At 41.3% G+C, this 20,856-nt stretch overlaps 1 protein-coding gene and 1 long non-coding RNA gene across 3 annotated transcripts in view; one reads left to right on the plus strand and one right to left on the minus strand.

Moving 5' to 3' along the window:
- The window catches only part of LOC102444221 (uncharacterized), a 34,155-nt gene extending 13,491 nt beyond the window's left edge, over positions 1 to 20,664 (plus strand). The window contains exons 3-4 of the long non-coding RNA XR_332094.4: positions 17,796 to 18,029; positions 20,332 to 20,664. This is a non-coding gene — a long non-coding RNA (uncharacterized LOC102444221). The remainder of the gene's footprint in view (positions 1 to 17,795; positions 18,030 to 20,331) is intronic.
- The window catches only part of GPR149 (G protein-coupled receptor 149), a 66,053-nt gene that overhangs the window by 2,066 nt on the left and 43,131 nt on the right, over positions 1 to 20,856 (minus strand). Inside the window, exon 4 of one of the 2 annotated variants that reach the window (XM_025184869.2) lies at positions 7,258 to 7,356. In XM_025184869.2, the coding sequence (XP_025040654.2) occupies positions 7,258 to 7,356 (99 nt within the window). Of the gene's footprint in view, positions 1 to 6,579; positions 7,357 to 20,856 lie in introns of those variants that run through there. The other variant, XM_006123484.4, reaches the window with a different exon arrangement.

Below are 20,856 nucleotides of genomic sequence, written 5' to 3' on the forward strand. Positions count from 1 at the left end.
AGGAGCAAACAAATTTACAAGGAAAAAGAGTATTTTATCTACATGTACACTGATCTGGGAAAACCATAGTTACTGTATATGACATTGTAGTTGTCCTTAATGCCCTCAGGAATGGCAGGAGGAGGGATATGGCCCCTGATGCTATGTGGAGTGTTGGATGGGATGTAGGGAGTTGCTATACTGAAGTTCCCTATGGACTGCCAAGCTAGGCGAGTCCATAATTTTGGAACCTGCCAGTCCACAAGTGTCTGCAGCATTGTGTTTGCTGCTGGAAAAGACCCAATATGCCGTGGTGCATCTCCTTCTCCTTTTCCTGGGCCTCTCTCCTGTCTGTTCTTTTCCCCTCCAGGCTGTCTGCAGCATTCATCCTCCAGACCCATTTCTCACAGTCTGATGCAGCGGTTGTTTGCATTCATTGATCATGTTGTGACGATGCATCGGGGTTTCCCTGAAACTGCACCCCCGTAGCAGCAAGAACACACTGCCAGCCAATAGAATAGAGGGTTTATTGCTTCTCCAGGATACCGCACAGCATAGATGTGATGTGGTTACAGGAGTGAGGGCCAGGATGCCTCAGACCCCTTGGGTTAGGGGTCCATTACCCCTAGCCCCTCAGCTCAGGCTGTTCCCTTCATGTTACCCAGCCAGCAACTGACCCTTTCCCTAACACTTACTTCTTTTGTTCCATCCCTTCCCTTAACTGGTAGAACTGATTCGGTCACTGTCATGGGGGCCCTCAAGATGCCCCCCACTGGGCAGTGCTTGCAGACAGAGGCCAATAGGGGTCATCCACAGCCCAAGCACAGCAACCAGCAAGGTACTGACACTACCTCACACACGTCACCCCCAATTTTCTTTCCAAAGGGGCTGACAGACATGCCAGGCCCCTGGGCCAGCTGTGGGAGAGACGGTTCCATGCTCCTAAAATGGGCTGGGCCTCAAGTAGAAGGGGTGTGGCCTCATTCAGAACTGGGCTGGAGCAGTCAGCCTCTCAGTGCTACCCAAGCTGTGCTGCACCCTTCTTCCCGGTCATGCCGCCTGAGACTTTGGTGGTGATTTACAGGGCTCCAGGGCTCTTGTTGGCAGTAGCAGTGATGGTGGCTGGGAGCCTTATGAATCACTGAGCCCTGGGGCAATTGCCCTCCCCTGTTGACAGGCCTGGCCCTTTCTGTTCTTCCCCAGCTCAGGCATTTCACAGTGTGGAAGGTTACCATGAAAGGCTGCAGGTGAAACTCAAAGGTACCACTGTCTGTATAGTCCCAATGGAAAGTAAAAGTTAAGATTCAGAACTCCCTTCCTGTGTTCTCCTAATGCATAAACAAGATGCTTATTGGCATTTCTGCTTCTGAATGCTCAGCACTGTCCCACCCATGCAACCAGCCAGGGGGAATGTGCTGGCTGGGGAAATGACAAGGCTCAGTTGCATGAAACTAAGAGTATAGGGCCATGACACTGAATGCTGGCACAAATTTCCACCGGTGGTGGTGATTTTAGCAGATACCTCACTCCTGAGGGTACCGAAAGCATAGGGAGCACAGTGCCTGCTGGCTCCCAACACCATCTGGGCACATATGCTGCTAGTCTGTTTCCTGCAATGGTGTCAGCTGAAGTGATCTCTGACTGGCATGGGAAAGTATCCTACCATGGAGGAAGAAATAAGGCTGCCACCCCTAAAACATTAAGGGGGGATTGCATAGTAATGAACGAGTCATTGAGATCTTTCAGGAGGATTTCAAGGACATCCCTGTGCACTAAGGTTCCCTCTAAGCTGAGCAGCAGCACGACCCCACTGCTCCTTAATGAGCCCTGCCCAGCCAGAGCTGCCTGGCTAGGGAAGAGGCACTTCTCCTTCAGCTACAGTAGCAGCTTTCTGCAGAGGATAGAGCAGCACATCCCTCTCAGTCAATTAGGGACATGTCCCTTCCCTACCAGCTGGGAGAGACTCGCTGCTCTGTCCCTAGCAGGGAGCTGCTGCTGTAGTTGAGGGAAAAGTGCCCCTCCCCAGCCAGGCAGCTCCAGTGTGGAGCCCTGAGCCCCTGGCTGGGTGGGGCTCATTGAGCAGCTGCAGGACTGTACTGCCACTCTGATTAGAGGGAACATAAACAAAATGCTCCTCGTAGCCTCCCCTGCCTAACTCCACAGAGGCATGAAAAGAAGGTAACGACTCTACCTCTCGTGATGTGGCTATCTCTGCTAGTATGAGTAAATTAATGCAAAGTCAGCTGTGTCCTATTGAGTGTGTGTGTATTGTTGTAAGGGAAATACAATCACACACTCATCTGAGGTTCCTTCCCCTGCAGCAGGCTCACCTTTGCTTGCCTGTCAGGACTGACTAGATTGCACTAAAGTCTGAAACAGGTCCCGGCTCATGGCATACCAGGATCTCCCAGTCATTTGTCTCCCATCTTCGTACTCTTGATCCTCCATCTCATCCTCACTGTTCTTAGTAAAAAAACAGCATGTCTGCAGCTTGGCCTGGATTGACTATTCACCTCCCTGGGCTTCTGCTATGCCTGCTGCCATTTCTTTGCTTGCATGTAGTCCTGCTCCTGGCCCATTGTACATCTTCTCTGCACTTCCTGTGCAGTCTGCTCATGGATGCTAGTCTCTAGCTGTTCCTGGACAGCCTCTTCTCTCCGCAGACCTAAGAGATCCAATATCTCCCATCCACTTCAAGCCAAAGGCCAGAGTGTAACTGGAGTGGGTGTCAGTGCGGCAGTTACACAGAGCAATAGATGCTATATGCTCATCAAGCTAGACAATCAGACTAGGCATTTTGAAAATATGTTGGGGCAGTAAAGGGGAAGGGAGGCCTTTTAGTGTCCATAACCTTCTGAGCAGAGGAGTTCAGAGCTGTGGCCAGAATAGTCAGTGTTGGGCATTGTGGAACACCTGCTGGAGACTGTTAGGGTTGACATAAGTAACACTGTCTATGCTTATGCTGCATCATCCTCACTTCCTTAACCACTGCTCAGTGCTATTCAGGAAGGTGATTTTACTGGGTCACTGAAACATGGCACTTACACTGGTGGGAAACATAGACGTGTGCAATGAGGTGTAAGCAAGACAGCCTTCAACAACCTAACTTAGTAGCGTAGACCAGTCCTACTACATGAACCAAGAGAAAATGAAGCAAGTTTTCTAGTCTGCAAAGGGCTTGTGTCTGCTGAATAATGAAGTCATGGGTGTTCACACTGTTCCAGTTGTTTAATTGTTTTAAAACAAAACATAAAATAGACAGTTAATACATTACCAAATTATTTACAGAATCATCATTAAAGAAAATGTATTTATTATAGACCAGTAAGACAGTACTTTACAATTAGGTAAATTGAGGGATGCATCTAGATTGCATGGTAATCCCTTCTAAACACAATTAGATGCTAACACACCATCAGTTAATATTCTTCCTACACACAATACTGGTCTCTCGTTGGGATGGGCAGGGAGGAGGTGAAAACAAACCAATCAACAAAGAAGACTAAAAGGTAATGATGGAGTCACCCTTTTTGCTACCCTGGGGGGAAAATGTTGTCCCTCTAGCCAGGGGAGTTGACAGTCTTGCCAGGACCCTAAGCAAGATGGGGAGCAGGCTGGAAGGGGCAAGGCTGCAGGCAGCTAGCTTCCAGCACTGCCCAGACCAGGGTGCAACCGCTCCCCACAGTATTGCCTGGAGTGCTCCCCCACCCCCACATCTCACAGCCAGTTCTATGAGCTGCCGGAGTGCCACACAGTGCTCCAGGAGCAATTTAAAGGGCTTGTGACTCTGGGTGCATCTGCTGCTGCAGTAATAGTGGCAGTGGCTGGGCTCCCTGGGCCCTTTTGAATCGCCACGTCCCAGGGCAGTTGTTCCATTTGCCCCCTTTGTTGTCAGGCCTGCCTCTAGCCTACTCCTCAGTGGGTGTGTTACTGCAATCTGTATGCTATCTAGGGTATTGGTGCTGAATTTGGGAATTAAAACTTTAAAATACATTCAGGCACACGTTGGATACACATTCAAGTAATCAGATTGCAGTCAGTGGGCAGTAGCAAAACAAACCACGAAGTCAAAGCAGAAGGAAAGTGGAGCTACTTTAAAAGGACTCCATCTCTATATAACTTTTCAATCTTGGGCTACCTCTACACCGCAGACTTCTTGCGCAAGAACTTTTTGTGGAAGAGCTCTTCCGCAAAAAGTTCTTGCACAAGAGTGTGTCCACACTGCCCTGTGCTTTTGCACAAGAGATGTGCTTTTGTGCAAGAGAGTGTCCACACTGCCATGGATGCTCTTGCGCAAGAAAGCTCTGATGGCCATTCACAGAATGGTCATCAGAGCACCTGTGCTTTTTCTGATATCCGTCCACACCTGCCTTTTCTTGCGCAAAAAGGCATATTCCTCAAAGAAAGAGGAATAACTCTTGCACAAAAAGCCCTGTCTTCTGACGATCTACTGTACTTTTTCTTGTGCAAAAATTCGCTTGTAGTGAGTTTTTGCACAAAAAATTTGAAATGTAGACGTAGCCTTGGTATCTGGATTTCACCCCTCATTTCCTCTTGTCCTGGGCCTGGAGTGATGTTGTCTATAGATTAATACATCACTGCACTGAGAAAAGCATATGTGTAAACATAGTTGGGATTTTTTCCTGTGCTGAAAAAGGCCATGAGAAAGGCTGCTGCCTCATTTTTGAGCCAAACTTTCCAAATTTAAAGCATGTTGTGTCTTCTTGTTGTATCCAGCAAGATATGTTTATAATCCTGTGAGTTGGTGTTTGAGACTGGAATTGAATGAGAAGGTCATATTGTACCAAGCTTTGTGTTCCTACACTGCCTCCTACTGGCTGCTTTCTGTGCAAAACAGCAGCAAGCAGGAACTGAAAAAATGGCAGGGTGCCAGTTTCTAATTTATAAGTAAATACATTTATGGAATAGAGCTTAGAATGGATTGTTCTTACAATCTTGTTTCTAGTTAAATCTGAAATGAAGACGCAGCTGGAGTGTTATCACCCTCCAGTGCTTTTTTTGTGACAGTACAGCCCGGTACACAGTACCAGCACCTCCAGTCAGAGCTCAACAACTTTTCCTCTGGAGTACCGGCACTTTTTTTTTTTTACCCCAAAAAAAGCACTGCCACCCCCCATTTCAGTATGAAAAGGTAGCACATTAAACCACAACTCCTAGCCCAGCATGGTCTTTCTTCATCAGTTTATATACTGCTTTGGGCCTGATTCTCTTCAGATAAACACCAGTGCAACCCCCATTATTTCAATGGCATTATTTCTGCTTTACACTGGTGTAAATGAGAGAGGAACCAGGTCATTGCTGTTCACACCTCCATACTGTGGGTTAACTGCAAAGAAAAATGAAGTAGGTCTGGGGTTTGTTTTACTTCTTTATGGTCTCTAATGACAGTCTGAAAGAGTTTCGGCTCATTTTCCCCAACTCTTAGAATTTTAGGTCTTCTCTAGACTTCACTTCTGAAAAATGTGGGATCATTATAACTCTACAAAGTATTAGGGCATCATATATACTGTGCAAATGTACCCTCCCAACTCTCTTTCAGCTAAACCCAAGAGCTTGATGCATCATTTTTCTACAGGCCTTTGCTAGATTGATACAACAGTGTCAAAGAACAAGTGTAATCCCACCCTTCTGGTTCTATCAGCTCTGCAGCAGGCTCCTCCTTCTCAGCCTTTTTGGGCAGGCCGTGGAGGAAAGAGATAACATAGCCCTTGAAGGAGGATGTGTAGCTGGGAGAGACTTTTACCTCAGTCATAGTGTAACCCTGCAATGGCCTGTAAGGACTATTGTAACACAGGTGCAAGTTAGGGCATCTCTGAGGGTTGTTCCATGCATCACACCCTCCCTGGCAGCCTCTGAAGAGGTGGGGTGCATGTCACTTACACTGTCTATGTGATTACTTGCATGGGTGTGACTCTGGCCTTGGTAACCTTTAAAGATTAAGGCCACTGAATTTGATGCAAATGAAGCATGATGATGTGTCTCCTGGTATGTTGCCAACATGACTTTTGTTTGAATCAAGTATGGACACCCTGTAAGATTGGAAAGTTTCTTTTTCTTACATGGGGAGAGATGGTGGAGGCAGCAAGGGGGTTCCTTAGATTCCATGGGATTAGTAAACTGAACATTAATACACTTGTGAAAGGAATGTTGAGCAGTTAGAACTTTGTGGAAATACGTTACCATATTTACAGAATGTGCATGCTTACATTCCAGCTACCCGGATTCAATGTTGATATTATAACAGTTAATTATTTATGTGGTACGTAGGAATTGTGTACACAACAGTGGAAACTGAAAAGCACTGAGGCCTCTTTTAATCCTGTATTTAACCAAATCCTATATTCATCTTCTGGCGTTAGCTATTTTTTTCTGATCAATACTTCAGGCACTGGACTCATAGCAGAATTGTGACAAAAGGTCAAAAACCTTAAGAATCTTTCCTTGGATGTGAATGGTTTGATAATTCAGTTTTCTCAAGTTTCCATAGGTAGATTTCCCAGTACTAACAAGCAACCAAAGCAATTTCTAAGCATCTATTCAGAAAAAGTTTTAGAAATTATAGTAACAAAACCAAAACACCAGTGTTATAATTCTGCAATCAACACTATAAAAGCAATTAATTGTCTGATGTTTCCCATCCATACATTTTTAAAAACCTGCTTATTGGCATAGCCAAACCAAAATAAAATTATGTTACAGAAGAGAAAAGTCATTGTGTTTGATAGATCAGTTGAGTCAGAGGAGGCGTGTCAGTCAAATCAGATTTACTACACTAAGTGTCTTTTAATTGCTGTTGCCATCTTCTTCCCTTTTTCTGTATGCTTTATTTAACAATTGTATTTCTTCCTGATAACCATCTCTTTCCATATGCTGCTTTTTACTATTCTGCCTATGAGCTTCAACGGTATCTGGAATTGATATGTTAATATCGCTGTCAGGATTGTTTGATGGTATAAAAAGAGAGTAGGAAGCAGTTTCTCCTAAATCACAAGAAACAAACCTGTTTTCTTTCCGAGAATAACGCAAGGACGGGGACCTGACCTGGGTGGAGGACTGGCTGATATTACTGATGATTGATACAGTATCCATGGCCTCTTCATTGTCGCAAATTTCAAGCACTTCCAAATGAATTTTAACATTTGTGTCTGCAAGTGTGGTAGGAGAGTCCTCAGGGTTTGGCTCATGACCAACACTCTTGGATCGATATACTTCAATTTTCTTTGATGTGGGTGTTATTTTTTGCCCTTCAGTGCTTACCTCATAGGTAGATAAGGAGAGAGTTTTCCCCGTGGGTGCATGGAGAGATACAGTCCCTTGAAATGCACATAATGGAATAGCTAAGGCCCCACCTGAGCGCTGGAAAGAAACAGAATTGCCATTATTTAATGTTCATTTTTGAAGTCAGAATCTATTATAAATAAGCCAATTATGCCTAGTTTATTAGCCTGCTTTCACTGCTGTACATTTGCTCTAAGAACACTTTAGAATCCTGGTATTTAAATCAACAGTAGGATTTTTTTTAAGGGTGAAAACAATAGGTGCTTCAAAGTAAACAAGGCTCTTTCTGATGCATTTTAATCTAAAAGGCAAGGTTATTAGCATAAAAGTGACTGATTCTGTTATGTGCTTGGACACAAAGTGACTTCATGATTAGATTTCTATAGTATTCGGATTTCATGAAAGCCTGGTCCACATGCGGATCAGGACTGTGCTAGCTATGAACACATTTAAGCACAGTTCACAATAGGAGATTTTTCTCAGTTTCCCAAACCAGTATTACCAGTGATATGGTGGGAAGGGGGGAGACAGAAAATGGGAAGGGATGGTGAGAAGGGTACTAGATAAACTATGCCAACTAGCACTTCATAGCACAGATTTATAACAGATGCAACATGGGTACGGAGAAATTATGTTAGAACCCTGCTAGCAATTACCGTGCTTTAGAGTAGTTGTACAGTTACAAACCCTGTTCTGTGACCAGAGCAAGACAGAATTTTAAAGGATTGAAATCCACATTTCCTCCCCACACCCAAAGGAACAGTCACAACATCAAACTCATTTGAAAGTGAACTCTACTGTAGCCCTGAACTATGCCTAATGCTGCAGCTAGGAAGTCTTAGCATTTGCATTTGATTTTATACAGAGAAAAGTCTCTCCACAAGTTACATCCCTCGCAAAAAAGGCATTACAAAGAGTTATTGAAAGGATCTGTGTGAAAAGGACTAGAAGAATTTGAGCACTTCTATATGGATGGTCGGAACATAACCCCCTGGGGTTCATCTGCATATTTTGTGTCTTCCTCTGTGCCTGATCCATAGAGAAGGATCATCTATTACAGAACCTGGGTCTTTACAGAACCTGGGACTTTAGCTCAAACTGTGAAAACTCACTCTTAAGTCTGGAGGTCTCCCCTGCAATCCTTGGCATTGGCCAGGCTGGAAGGTCTCGCAGCAGTAGTTGCAATCCTTGCAAAAACCACAGACCGCAGAGCTGTAAGGCACCGAGGGATTGGAGAGTTGCCCATGCTCTGTCACAGATCTGCTAAAGTTTGGGCCTTGAGTGTCCCCAGAGGGCATGGGGTCAGCATCTCTAATTAGCCTTATTCTAAGGCAGGAGGAGCTGTACCCGAGAGCAGATGTGGAAGGCAGCAGAATACCAACCAACTTTGTGGTGGGCAACCCTGGAAGGAGAATAGTTAGGAGGAGGGATAGAGTGCAGAGGAGATCACTGGAAAGCTGCAGAGCCCAAATTCTCCTCACTCCCCTGACACTTTAGGTATGTCTGCATTAAGGTTTAACTTCTAGCCCAAGCAGATGTACCTCCATCAGTGTTGAGCTAGCAACCTAAAAATGGAAGTAAAGCGATCGCAGCACAAGCAGTGGGAGGAGCTAGTCATCCTGAGTACATACCTAGTGTCTGGACTGGATTGTATTCAGAATGGCTCGTCTTACTTGCCAGAATAGCTACACCTCTATTTTTAGCATGGTAACTCAATCACAATTAGTGCAAGTCTTTCTACTTGTGCTGGAAACTACACCTTCCAGTTGCAGGGGTCTGCAGGTAAGGCCTCAGGTAGTTCTTTGAAAGTCACCCAGCTTTCCACTCTGTACTTGGTATGTGTCTAATGTAGCTGGCTACAGGAGCAGCTGCTGTACACAGGGCTGAAAGTTCAAGAAGCAATGCAACAGCCAAGGTTTGTCTTCTCTGGACCCCTTCCTCTCTCTCCATGCCAATGCAGTAGTCCTATCTTTGTGGTAAACTGGGAATGAGGAGGGGAATGAAGGTAACCTGAGGAGGAAGGAAGAGGAAAAGAAGTAGCCAAAAGGGGACTGGCAATAAACAGAAAAGAAAAAAAGATGACAAATAGGGAAAAAAAGCCAAACAGTAAACCAGGCACAGTGAGAGATCAGAGAAAATGGACAGAAAAAAAAAGATACCAGCACCTTTGTAAAGCCCTGGTACAAGTTTATAAGGCAGGAGGAGTGGGAGCAGGAATACTTGGCCTCTAACTCTTCCCAGGGGAGGACTTTAACAAGGGGCTGGATGGAAAGGATCTAAGGTCAGCAGAATTTTGCTCAGAATAGAACTCTAGTTCCTCAGTTCCAAAAAATACAGACCTTCATTGCTTGCTTGAGTTAAGGGAACACTCTCTCAGCACATGCTAGAAGAGGGGCTACATTCTTTCCAAAAGCTAACTAGAAGAGAATATATATATCATGTATCACTGTGGTGTTCTTCCAGAAAAAGGTACACAATTTGAGTACCTTTTTCCGCTTCTTTTGTCTGAAAAGGCTTTTCTGACATTTGGCCCATCTACACAGAAAAAAACCTTTTTTCAGCACATTCCTCCTTCCTCATGAAATGAGGTTTACAAGCATGCCAAAAAAATGTGTTTGCTCTTCCAAAAAAAAATTCAGAAAAGCAGACGCATTCTTTGGATGTGGCAGAGTTTTTCCGGGATACCAGAGGAACTGGGATACTTGGGAACTGAAAGAGGGTTCCTCTATTTTGACTGGCCCTGATTTTCATCTATTTAATAGTCACATTGAGCAAATCTTTAGTATCAAAGCAGTTTAGCCCATTGATGTGAAAGGTAAATTTGCTCTTTAGAGGATAAGGAAGGCAATTATTGGCTGGTTATTAAGAAAAAGATCTTGTGATGGAACTTGGTAGAATGAGTCAGGAGCTTTACAGGACTGTCATGCTGCTAAACAAGTTGCATGAATCCTTAACACAGATATGAAAAGGCTGCACTTGAAAAGAAAAGTGGAATCCTATTGTGCAAGAGAATCTTACTAGAGTCAGGCTGATTCCGGTGTTTGGTCAAAGCAAGTAGCCTGAAAAGAAGGTGATTTCCCTCCTAGAAATTGGCCTGCCCTGCTGGAAGGAAATAAAAATAATATTTGTCTTTTTAACAGGTTTGCCAGAGAAAAAGAATGATCAAGAATTGTCCCAGTTTAAGAGTCAGTTGATGTTCTGTTTCTGGGTCCAGTTTCTAGTTCTGTCTATAAGGGTGTGTCTACACAGCACCCTTATCTCGAAATAAGCTATTCAATTTTTGCTAGGCAAATTGGATAGCTTATTTCAAGGTAATTTAGAAATAAATCACTATTCCAAAACATCCCTTAACTCTTGTGCAATGAGATTTACAGGTACATCAGAATAGTGATCCTGTTATATTTTGATATAACAGGCTTGCTCTGAAGACACCGAGTAGTTATTTTGGGATACCAGAGGTCTCCCGAAATAGCTCTGCAGTGTAGACGTAGCCTAAGTGTGTAAAAGCCAGATTCAATTCACAGTGTAAAACTGAATTCATACCGAATGGAGGAATGGTGTGCCTTGGAGCCAGCAGTAGAGGATAGTTGAGCAGAGAGTGAAGTAGTTCAGAAATTAATTTCAAATAAGTGATAAGACCTAGGACTCAATTTTCAGCCTTGGATCTCGCTGCTTTCTTCATGCTGTCCCTGCACCATTTGAAGTTCTCTGTTCAAGGGTCAATTAGTGTCTGTATTTCTGGCAGCTAATCTGGTTCAGAGTCTGGAGTACTGTCTAAAAAACTCACTTAGGCTGTGAAGGACATCTGGAGTGTATGGAAAAGCAAGATCAATAAGGGCTGAACATTCTAGCACCTATTAAGCACAAAATTAGATTCTAGTTTTAGATAATTCAGCTTTATAAAACTGGATGTCTAAAAGACAGAGTATATCCGAGACAATCAGAGTGAATTCTTTCTTGAACAGAATGAATCATTGCTGCTTCCATAGTTCTTACTGCTCTTTCTGCATAGTTGGATGTTGATCCCTTACTCAAAAACAATCTTAAGTAGCTACATGTTTATGCCAATTTTATACTTTTCTGGTTGTTCAGTAAACTATATAATTTCAATAGTTACATCATAATTTAGCCCTGTATTGATGGTCAATAAATACTGTTAATTTTCTTAGCCATTATAGCCATAACAGACACAGAATTTAAAACAAACTCACAAATTGCTTCTTAAATGGGCAATAACCTTTCCTCCACCTCCCTTAACAGAGCAAATACTAACTAAACAAACATGTTCAATAATGCAAAATATTATGATAAAAACCCAAATCAACCTAATACTAAATAAAGTTAATAGACCGGACTCATAGTCCCATAACGTTTACTAAAGAGCAGGGAAGAAAATGCTTCTCTTATCCTAGGAACATTTTTGAGATTTCAAACCTATTTCCCCTTCCAAAATGGGATGAAATGTTAAAATCTCAAAAATGTTGTGAAGTGAAGAAACTTTAAATTTGGTTTGTGTTAATTGAAATATTTCATTTTGATCATTTTGAAACGCTTAGTTTTGATGTTGATTATAAGTCACTCAAATTTCAAAATGAAAAGCTGCTGTGATCCAAAATCCAGAATTTATTTCAAAATGTTGAAGTGGGATGTTTTGAGTTTCAAAACTTTTTTCACAGTTTTTTCAAAACAGGAAATTTATCAAAACTAAGCCTCTCATGAAGTTTCAGTTTTAACAGATTGTCATTTTTTTTCAACCAAACATAGAAAAATTCTTGACTAGCTCTGGTTTTTAACTTGAAAGCGGAAGGCAGCTTGGGTGAACGTGATAATGAAATGATAGAGTTCATAATTCTAAGAAGTGGTAGAAGGTAGAGCAGCAAAATAAATACAACAAATTTCAAGAAGGCTGACTTTAGTATACCCTGGGAACTGACAGGTGAGATCCATGGGAAGTAAGATGAAGAGGAAAAGCAATTGAAGACAGTTGGCAATTTTTCAAAGGGAAATTATTAAAGGTGCAAGAGCACACCATTCCACTGTGCAGAAAAGATAGGAAGTATGGCAAGACACCACTCTGGCTTACCCTGGAGATCTTGAATCATCTAAAAATAAAAAAGGACTCTTATAAAAACTGAAAACTAGGTCAAAGTACAAAGGATGAATATAAACAAATAAAACAAGTATAGGGACAAAATTAGGAAGGTGAAGGCACAAAATGAGCTCAGTCTAGCTAGAGACATAAAGGCTATGTCTAGACTGGCATGATTTTCTGCAAATGCTTTTAACAGAAAAGTTTTTCTGTTAAAAGCATTTGCAGAAAAGAGTGTCTAGATTGGCACGGACGCTTTTGCGTAAAAGCACTTTTTGCGGAAAAGCATCTGTGCCAATCTAGATGTGGTTTTGCTCAAGAAAGCCCCGATCGCCATTTTCGCCATCGGGGCTTTTTTGCGCAAAACAGTTTTTAGCTGTCCCTCTTGCGCAAATACATTTGCGCAAGAGGGCTTTTTCCCCGAACGGGAGCAGCATAGTATTTGAGGAAGAATACTGACAATCTTACATTAGATCGTCAGTGTTCTTGTGGAAATTCAAGTGGCCAGTCTAGTCGCAGCCAAAGGGTAATAAAAAAACATTTTACAAATATATTAGAAGCAAAAGGAAAACCAAGGACAGGGTATGACATTGCTCAATGAAGAGGGAAAAACAATAATAGAAACTTGGAAATGGCAGAGATGCTTAACAACTTCATTGTGACGATTTTCACCAAGAAAGTTGGTGGTGATTGGACGCTTAACATATTGAATACCAGTGAAAACTGGGTAGGTTCTAAAGTTAAAATAGGAAAAAATAGGTTAAAAATTACTTAGAAAAGTTAGATGTCTTCAAGTCACCAGGACCTGATGAAATTCATTCTAGAATATTCAGTGAGTTGATTGAGGAAGTATCTGAGCCATTAGCCATCATCTTTGAAAAGCCATGGAAGACAGGAGAGATTCCAGAAGACTGGAAAAGGGCAAATATAGTGCCCAGCTATAAAAGGGGAAATAAGGACAACTCAGGAAACTACAGACTGCTTAGCTTAACTTCAGTGCCAGGAAAGATAATGGAGCAAATAATTAAGGAATCCATCTGCAAATATCTGAAAGATAACAAGGTGATAAGTAACAGGCAGCATGGATTTGTCAAGAACATATCACGTCAAACCAACCTAATAGCTTTCTTTGATAGAACAACAAGCCTTATAGGTAACGGGTACACAGTAGACATGGTATACCTAGACTTTAGGAAAGCATTTAATACAGTCTTGCATGTTCTTATCAATAAACCAAAGAAGTACAATGTAGATGGGGGTTGTTATAAGGTTGGTGCATAACTGGTTGGACCACTGTTTTCAGAGAGTAGCTGTCAATGAGGTACATTCATGCTGGAAGATCATAACAAGTGGGGTTCCACAGGATCAGTTTTGGAACTTGTTCTGGTCAATATTTTCATTAATGATTTAGACAATGGCATAGAGTACACTTATAAAGTTGAAGATTATACCAAACTGGGAGGGTTTTCAAGTGCTTTGTAGGATAGGGTCATAATTCAAATAATCTGGACAACTGGAGACATGGTCTGAGGTAAAAAGGTTCAATAAGGACAAGTGCAAAGTACTCCTCTTAGGGTATGTCTACACTACAGAGTTTTGTTGGAAAAACAGCTGTTTTTCTGACAAAACTTGAGGAATGTCCACACTGCGATTGCATTCTTCTGCAAGAAAATCAAAAGAGCAGAGGTTTTTTTCCAGCATTGGTAAGCCTCATTCTCTGAGGAAGAAGCCTTTTTGCAAAAGAGCTCTTTCACAAAAAGGCATGTGTGGACTGGGAAGAGAGAGGTTTTTTTGGAAGAAGAGGCAAGAGGGAAAAGCACAGGTGCCCTGGTGCCATTCTGTCCATTGCAATCACAGCTTACATGCAAGAGAGCGTCCATTCAGCCTGCACACTCTCTTTCGAAAAAGCAGATCGCTTTTTTGATGCACTTTTGCAGTGTGGACACTCTCTTTTGGAAGAAGTTTTTTTTGGCAGAAAGCTTCTGAAAAAAGCTTCTTCCAAAAGAAGCCTGTATACTAGACGTAGTGTTAGAGAGGAACAATCGGTTTCACATGTTGAAAACAGGAAATGACTGTCTAGGAAAGAGTACTGCAGAAAAGGGAATTAGGGGTCATAGTGGACCAAAAACACTGTTGCAAAAAAAGCAAACATGATTCTGGAATGAATTAACAGGAGTGTTGTGAGCAAGACACGAGATGTAATTCTTCTCCTCTACTCTGCACTGATTAGGCCTTAACTGAAGTATTGTGATGAGTTCTGGACACAGATCAGGAAAGATATGGAGAAATTGGAGAGGGTCCATAGAAGAACAACAAAAAATAATTAAAGGTCTATAAAACATGACCTATGAGGGAAGACTGAAATAACTAAGTTTGTTTAGTCTGGAAAAGAGAAGACTGAGAGAGGACATGATAGCAGCTTTTAAGTACTTAAATGGGTGTCACAAGGAAGAGAGGAAAAAATTATTCTCTTTAATCTCTGATGATAGGACAAAACGCAATTTCAGCAAGGGAGGTTTAGATTGGACACGAGGAAAAACTTCCTGTTAGAGTGGTTAAGCACTAGAATAAATTGCCTAGGAAGGTTGTGGAATCTCCATATTTAAGAGCAGGTTAGACAGACATCCGTCAGGGATTATCTAGAAGGTGCTAAGTCCTGCTATGAGAGCAGGGGAATGGACTTGATGACTTCTTGAGGTCCCTTCTAGTTCTAGTATTTTATGATTCCACAATTCTACATGCCAGAGCATTCCAGGCTATCTCTCTCCCCATCACTCCCAATATACATATCAAAGCAACTCTTGTTATTGCATTAGGAGATTTGAACATAGGTATTTCATGTTCATACTAACTGACCACATTAAGGAGCAGTGCCTCTGTGCTCTACACTACTGAAACTTGGTCAGCAAGTGTAGAATGTATTACTGTAGTCTTGTCTGGAAGGAACAGGACCATGAAGGAGAATTGAAAGGTCACATGAAATGATTGCAGTTTCCTGGCTAGCCACAGATAAAACTCTTTAAGCAAGTGACCTTCTTTGAACACTTGCAGAATTTAGTACCGGATTAACCTGCTGAATTAGCACATTCATCCTCTGTTTAGATCTCAGTAATGTAAACAAGATATGACACTCATTCGTGTAGACTTGTTAGTAACTGAAAATGCAGTGAACAATGTGAGCCAAAGGTTCAAGTTTATTGTGGATTCACATCTCTAATGTAGGCTGGTTTGCTTGTGTTACAAATTTCATGCATGAATGAAATAGCCTAAGGGGGAATTATATCTCACATGTCATATTTAATGTAGGAAGAATGGACATGGACAAGGAAGAACTTTGTTAATCCTGCAAGAGAGAAGACCAAATACAGATCTTGTCTACACCTATGTAAATGTGGAGTAACTCCACTGAGTTCTGTGGAGTTACTTTGGATGTAAGCTCTTATAAATAAAAGCAAAGAATGATCTTTGTTTCTAATAAACTTAATTATTTTTATAAAATAAAGTATTATTTGCCTACAAGGACATAACATTAAATAGTGTGTCTTATTGTCCAGCTGTTGGTGGTATTTCAAATGTCTATTATGAGTCTATTATTTCTACTTCAGCATCTCTAACTATTCTAATATTAATATTCTAATATTAAGTACAGCATTTGTAGATTGACTTCTGTTCCAAAACAAGCCTGATTTTGGTGCACTCTATTAATTTTGCCTTCTATAGCTTAGTAAACCTGAAATGTATATTTTTATGTTTTGATTATAAATCTTTTAATGCAGAAAGCTGTCTGAGTAACTCAGTGATGGATGTCCACTTAGTCTAGTCAGGTTCATTTACCACCCTCAGTGTGTTATCTGAGTGGAACAATGGTATCTACAACTGTAATAAGATATGATTCATTCTTAATAAATTAAAGTAGAAAATAATTCACTGTTCTTTTTTTTGAACAATCTGCAATGGCTCTCTTCACAATCCTAAAATGTTTTTGGAGGAATACTGCATCCTTTTGTCTCTTTCAGCATTCCTTCCCCTCTTTCATTAAACTGAAACAATACACTATGGCTACGTCTACACTGGCATGATTTTCCGGAAATGCTTTTAACAGAAAACTTTTCCGTTAAAAGCATTTCCGGAAAAGCACATCTAGATTGGCAGGACGCTTTTCCGGAAAAGCACTTTTTCCGGAAAAGCATCCGTGGCCAATCTAGACACGCTTTTCCGCAAAAAAGCCCCGATCATCATTTTTGCGATCGGGGCTTTTTTGCAGAAAAAACTGCTGTGCTGTCTACACTGGTCCTTTTCCGGAACAGTTTTCCAGAAAAAGACTTTTGCCTGAACAGGAGCAGCATAGTTTTTCCGGAAAAGCACTGATGATTTTACATTAGATCGTCAGTGCTCTTCCGGAAATTAAAGCGGCCAGTGTAGACAGCTGGCAAGTTTTTCCGGAAAAGCGGCTGATTTTCCAGAATAACTTGCCAGTGTAGACACAGCCTTGAAGAGTAGGATTTCTAAATGAATTTTAAATTCAGACTCCTCTGCTATATACTATACCTCCTCTTTTAAAAGCATAATTTTAAAGGTTCTTTAACTAAGGAGCAGTAAGCCTACACCACTTGAATGCATCAGGGAATTATTAAAAATAAAAAAGCTCTTTCTAGTGAAAATGTTTTTTGATATCCATGGTATATATAAAGTCTAGTAGCATATTAGTTTCCTATCACAGTAGCATAATCTGCTAGAGTAAAATTTAGAATATTGCTTGAAATTTCTTTAGGTCTAACACTGTTGGTTCTACGATAAGTTGTTATAAAATAATAGAGACAGGCCAAAAAGCCTAAACTGCCTGTGTACTTAACAAAATGTTGTGACTACCAGTCTATTTTTTTATTATAACTCTTTAGGCCAATGGAATTTATTTTAGAAGATCTAGTCCTGTGTGGCAACAAGTAGTTCTTTCTAAAGCTTCTCATCACTTTCAATGCCCACTCTGACTGAGGGAAGCAAAGGATGCTCAGGCCTTTGAGCATGAGGTACATACAGTGTAGAATCCCACAAGAGCTGTAAATTGGGGCTGTCTGAGTAACTCAGTGATGGATCTGGTCCTTACTTTACAAAGAACAATTTGACTAGCAGTATACACCATGCACTTTACAGCAGTCAAGTTTGTTTTCCACTAAAATGTAAGTACTTTAATTTTAAAAATATTGTTAATATTTCAAAGCTGTTTAAATGTATTATTTCTGCCTCTGTGATGCCACGACAGAAACATTCAATTTAGTAGAAATTAAAGATTTTGGGCCCAATTCCATCAGCACAAGTCACATTAACATCCCTTGTTGTTCCTGGCACACAGTGCGCATGTAGAATCATGCCTTTTATTTTCTGTTTTTACTTTGTGAACAGTATGCATTTCCATCATGTCTCATCACAGGGCTTTTCATCTGTATGAATTCCTGTCTGGAATATCTGTAGGCAACCTTGTCAGTATCTAGGGCAGCATTTTCACTGGAGGACTACAGATACCAGTACATTCATTTTTAACAAGAAACGAAACGTTACAACAGAATAAATAACAGCTGTATTCATACCTCACATGCTATTGTGGCAATAATTCTGAAAAAAGAAATCTCTGCAGCATCACTGCAGCAAATCCTTGATTGTGAAGGTAAGTCATACAGTGTAGTCTATTATTTTTGTGAAGAATTGAAAATACTCCTCCCTATATAAGGCAGGTATGGCCCCCACCTCCTCTGTTCACATGTGTGCATCTAGACTGGCAAGATTTTGCGCAAAAGCGGCTGCTTTTGTGCAAAAACTTGCCAGCTGTCTACACTGGCCGCTTGAATTTGCACAAGAACACTGACATTCTAATGCAAGAATTCAGTGCTTCTTGCTCAAATACTTTGACGCTCCCGCTCAGGGATAAGCCCTCTTGCACAAGAATATTTGCGCAAGAGGGCCAGTGTAGACAGGCACCTTAATTTTTTTCACAAGAAAGCCCGATGGCGAAAACGGCCATCGGAGCTTTCTTGCACAAAAGCGCGTCTATACTGGGCACGGATGCTTTTGCACAAAAGCATCCATGCCAATCTAGATGCTCTTTTGCGGAAATACTTTTAACGGAAAAACTTTTCCGTTAAAAGTATTTCTGCAAAATCATGCCAGTCTAGAGACAGCCACAGAGTGAGATAGCTAGAAAAGGAGAGAGAATCTACTTTGTGCTGCCTCAGGCAGAACCTGATCTTTGCTCACCAGCTGAGAATTGCCCCATGTTGTGGAGCTCTCAGATGGTAGAGAAAGGCATAGACAGCTCCCTACACCCACGTGGCCAAGAAGCCATGGTAGAAGGTGTAAGAAAGGGGTGCAGCTGTGGTCTGCCAATATGTTCAACTGTTGCTGTAAATTAGAGATGCTCTAACTCCAATAGTCTAGGACTGGTTCAGATTCAACACAAGAAATAGGGAGGCATAACTCACTGCTTGATGGCTTCCTCTTATTCCTGTGTTAAGCAGATCACAGTGCAGGGCCAGGTCTTATCCATAAGATTTCATATACAAAGGAAACCAAGAGAGAAAGCAGGCATGCTGTGGGAAGTGTATAGCTCATCTACAGTGAAGCTAATATGAAATGGTGAGTTCTGCTCCCTGACTTATGAGTAATTTCATTGAAATCAATGGGAATACTCAGAAGAGGGACAGCTGCAATAGAAATCCTTGAGTCTCAAATTGTTTGAGTGCATCCTGAAGGGTGAACTATAACCCTTTTTATAATGAATCTCTGTTTATGAAGCCTAATCTTGCAGTCTCTCTGCAGTCCAAACTCAATAGAAATTTTGCCTGAATAAAACCTGATGGATTGGACCCATAATAAATCTGTTCAGTATTTTTCCTTTGCAAGAAATGTTGGTTTTGCACCCATGAAAGAGTAATGAAGTGTTTTTAACTTGCAAGTGTATAATTAAGAGATGTTGAAACGGCTAATTCCTGCAAAGTGTCAATCACAGCCTAAAAAGAGTCTGTACGCCCTTAATTCCAATCAATTTAAGTAGGTGTTGCTGAGCCTCTTGCAGGATTGGGCTTTCATAGTGAAGCATGTAGTGTAGTACTCCTCAACTAGTTCTCACTATAATCAGTTATGTATTGGGCTTCTTGTGGGAATTATATTTCATGTGCAAAATATTTTTGTTTGTAAGTGTAGATTCGGAGGAGACGAAGTATTTATTTCATTAGAGGGAGCCCAGAAAATGATGCAAAAAAGTATATATTGTACCTTAATTTCTGCAGGGATATTTCCCTATGTATATTCTGTACCGAACACAACTGACCTGTGCTTGTGCATGAGGAACTTGAACTCAGAGGCTCTGAAACTCCACTGCCTTGTACTCTGTGCAGTCATTTAAGTACATGCTTAGCTCCTACTAGGAAGCATTTTAGGAAAGATTTGCTAGCAGGAACATCATAGTAACAAAGAAAAAATCCATCTCCATTCTCTGTCCTTATAGATAACTCTATCTGGAGAATAAAGTCAAATCTGCTCCAAGAGTGTATTTTTAGCCAGATAATACTTGTCTTAGTATCTGCCTTGTGCTAAAGACAGAGAAAAGGCATTCTGCAACATAACAGTGCTTGAACAATGGTTCAAATAATTTCTGACTCATTTGAATTAGAGAGAGAAAATGACTGCAGCTGTATTACTGGCCCAGCCCCAAGCATTCAAAATTCATGAATTATACCGCTGTCTCTCCCAATTATGATGTTTGCATAAGAAATTGAGATTAAAAAAATACATTCTGGATTCTTTTTATTTCTTTTCTGGTTTGGGAGTCTTTAGGTTCAGGTGGTTAAGCTTTTTCTCCACAACCATAAAGGCCGGAAATGGCAATTTCTTTAATATTTTAATTTCTTCTACTGTTTGTAAAGGCAAAAACTATTCAGCATAAGAATGAAATTCTATTTTATCCTCATTAGGTATTGTGCATCGATGGACTGTATTTATCATCCCCATTCTGAGGACCTTTGCACATCTACCATAAATATTTATTCTCACAAGTGTGAACATTGGGGAACCAAGAACATTACTTCACACTCAGAGATCACATCACAGTTTGCCAGTCCAGTGTTTGTTATTCCTACATAAAGCAGGAGCACTGTAAGAATGAAGTTTCTCAACTCAAGAGAGGTGGGAGTGCTCTGTACCATAGTTGTTCCAGTTTATCAGCTTGGGTATGAAGACCTGTTTCTGACTTGAGAATCATACAATGAAACCAGGTTGATCCTGACAGGGACTCTTTAGAAGTGGCTGCAACAGGTTTCATGTAGAACTACACTAAGAGCTCAGGGTATGTCTACACTACCCCGCTAGTTCGAACTAGCGGGGGTAATGTAGTCATCTGCAGTTGCAAATGAAGCCCGGGATTTGAATTTCCAGGGCTTCATTTGCATGAAGCCGGCCGGTGCCATTTTTAAATACCGGCTAGTTCGGACCCCGTGCTG

The sequence above is a fragment of the Pelodiscus sinensis genome, chromosome 10 (genome assembly GCF_049634645.1).
Source record: "Pelodiscus sinensis isolate JC-2024 chromosome 10, ASM4963464v1, whole genome shotgun sequence".
NCBI lineage: Eukaryota > Metazoa > Chordata > Testudines > Trionychidae > Pelodiscus > Pelodiscus sinensis.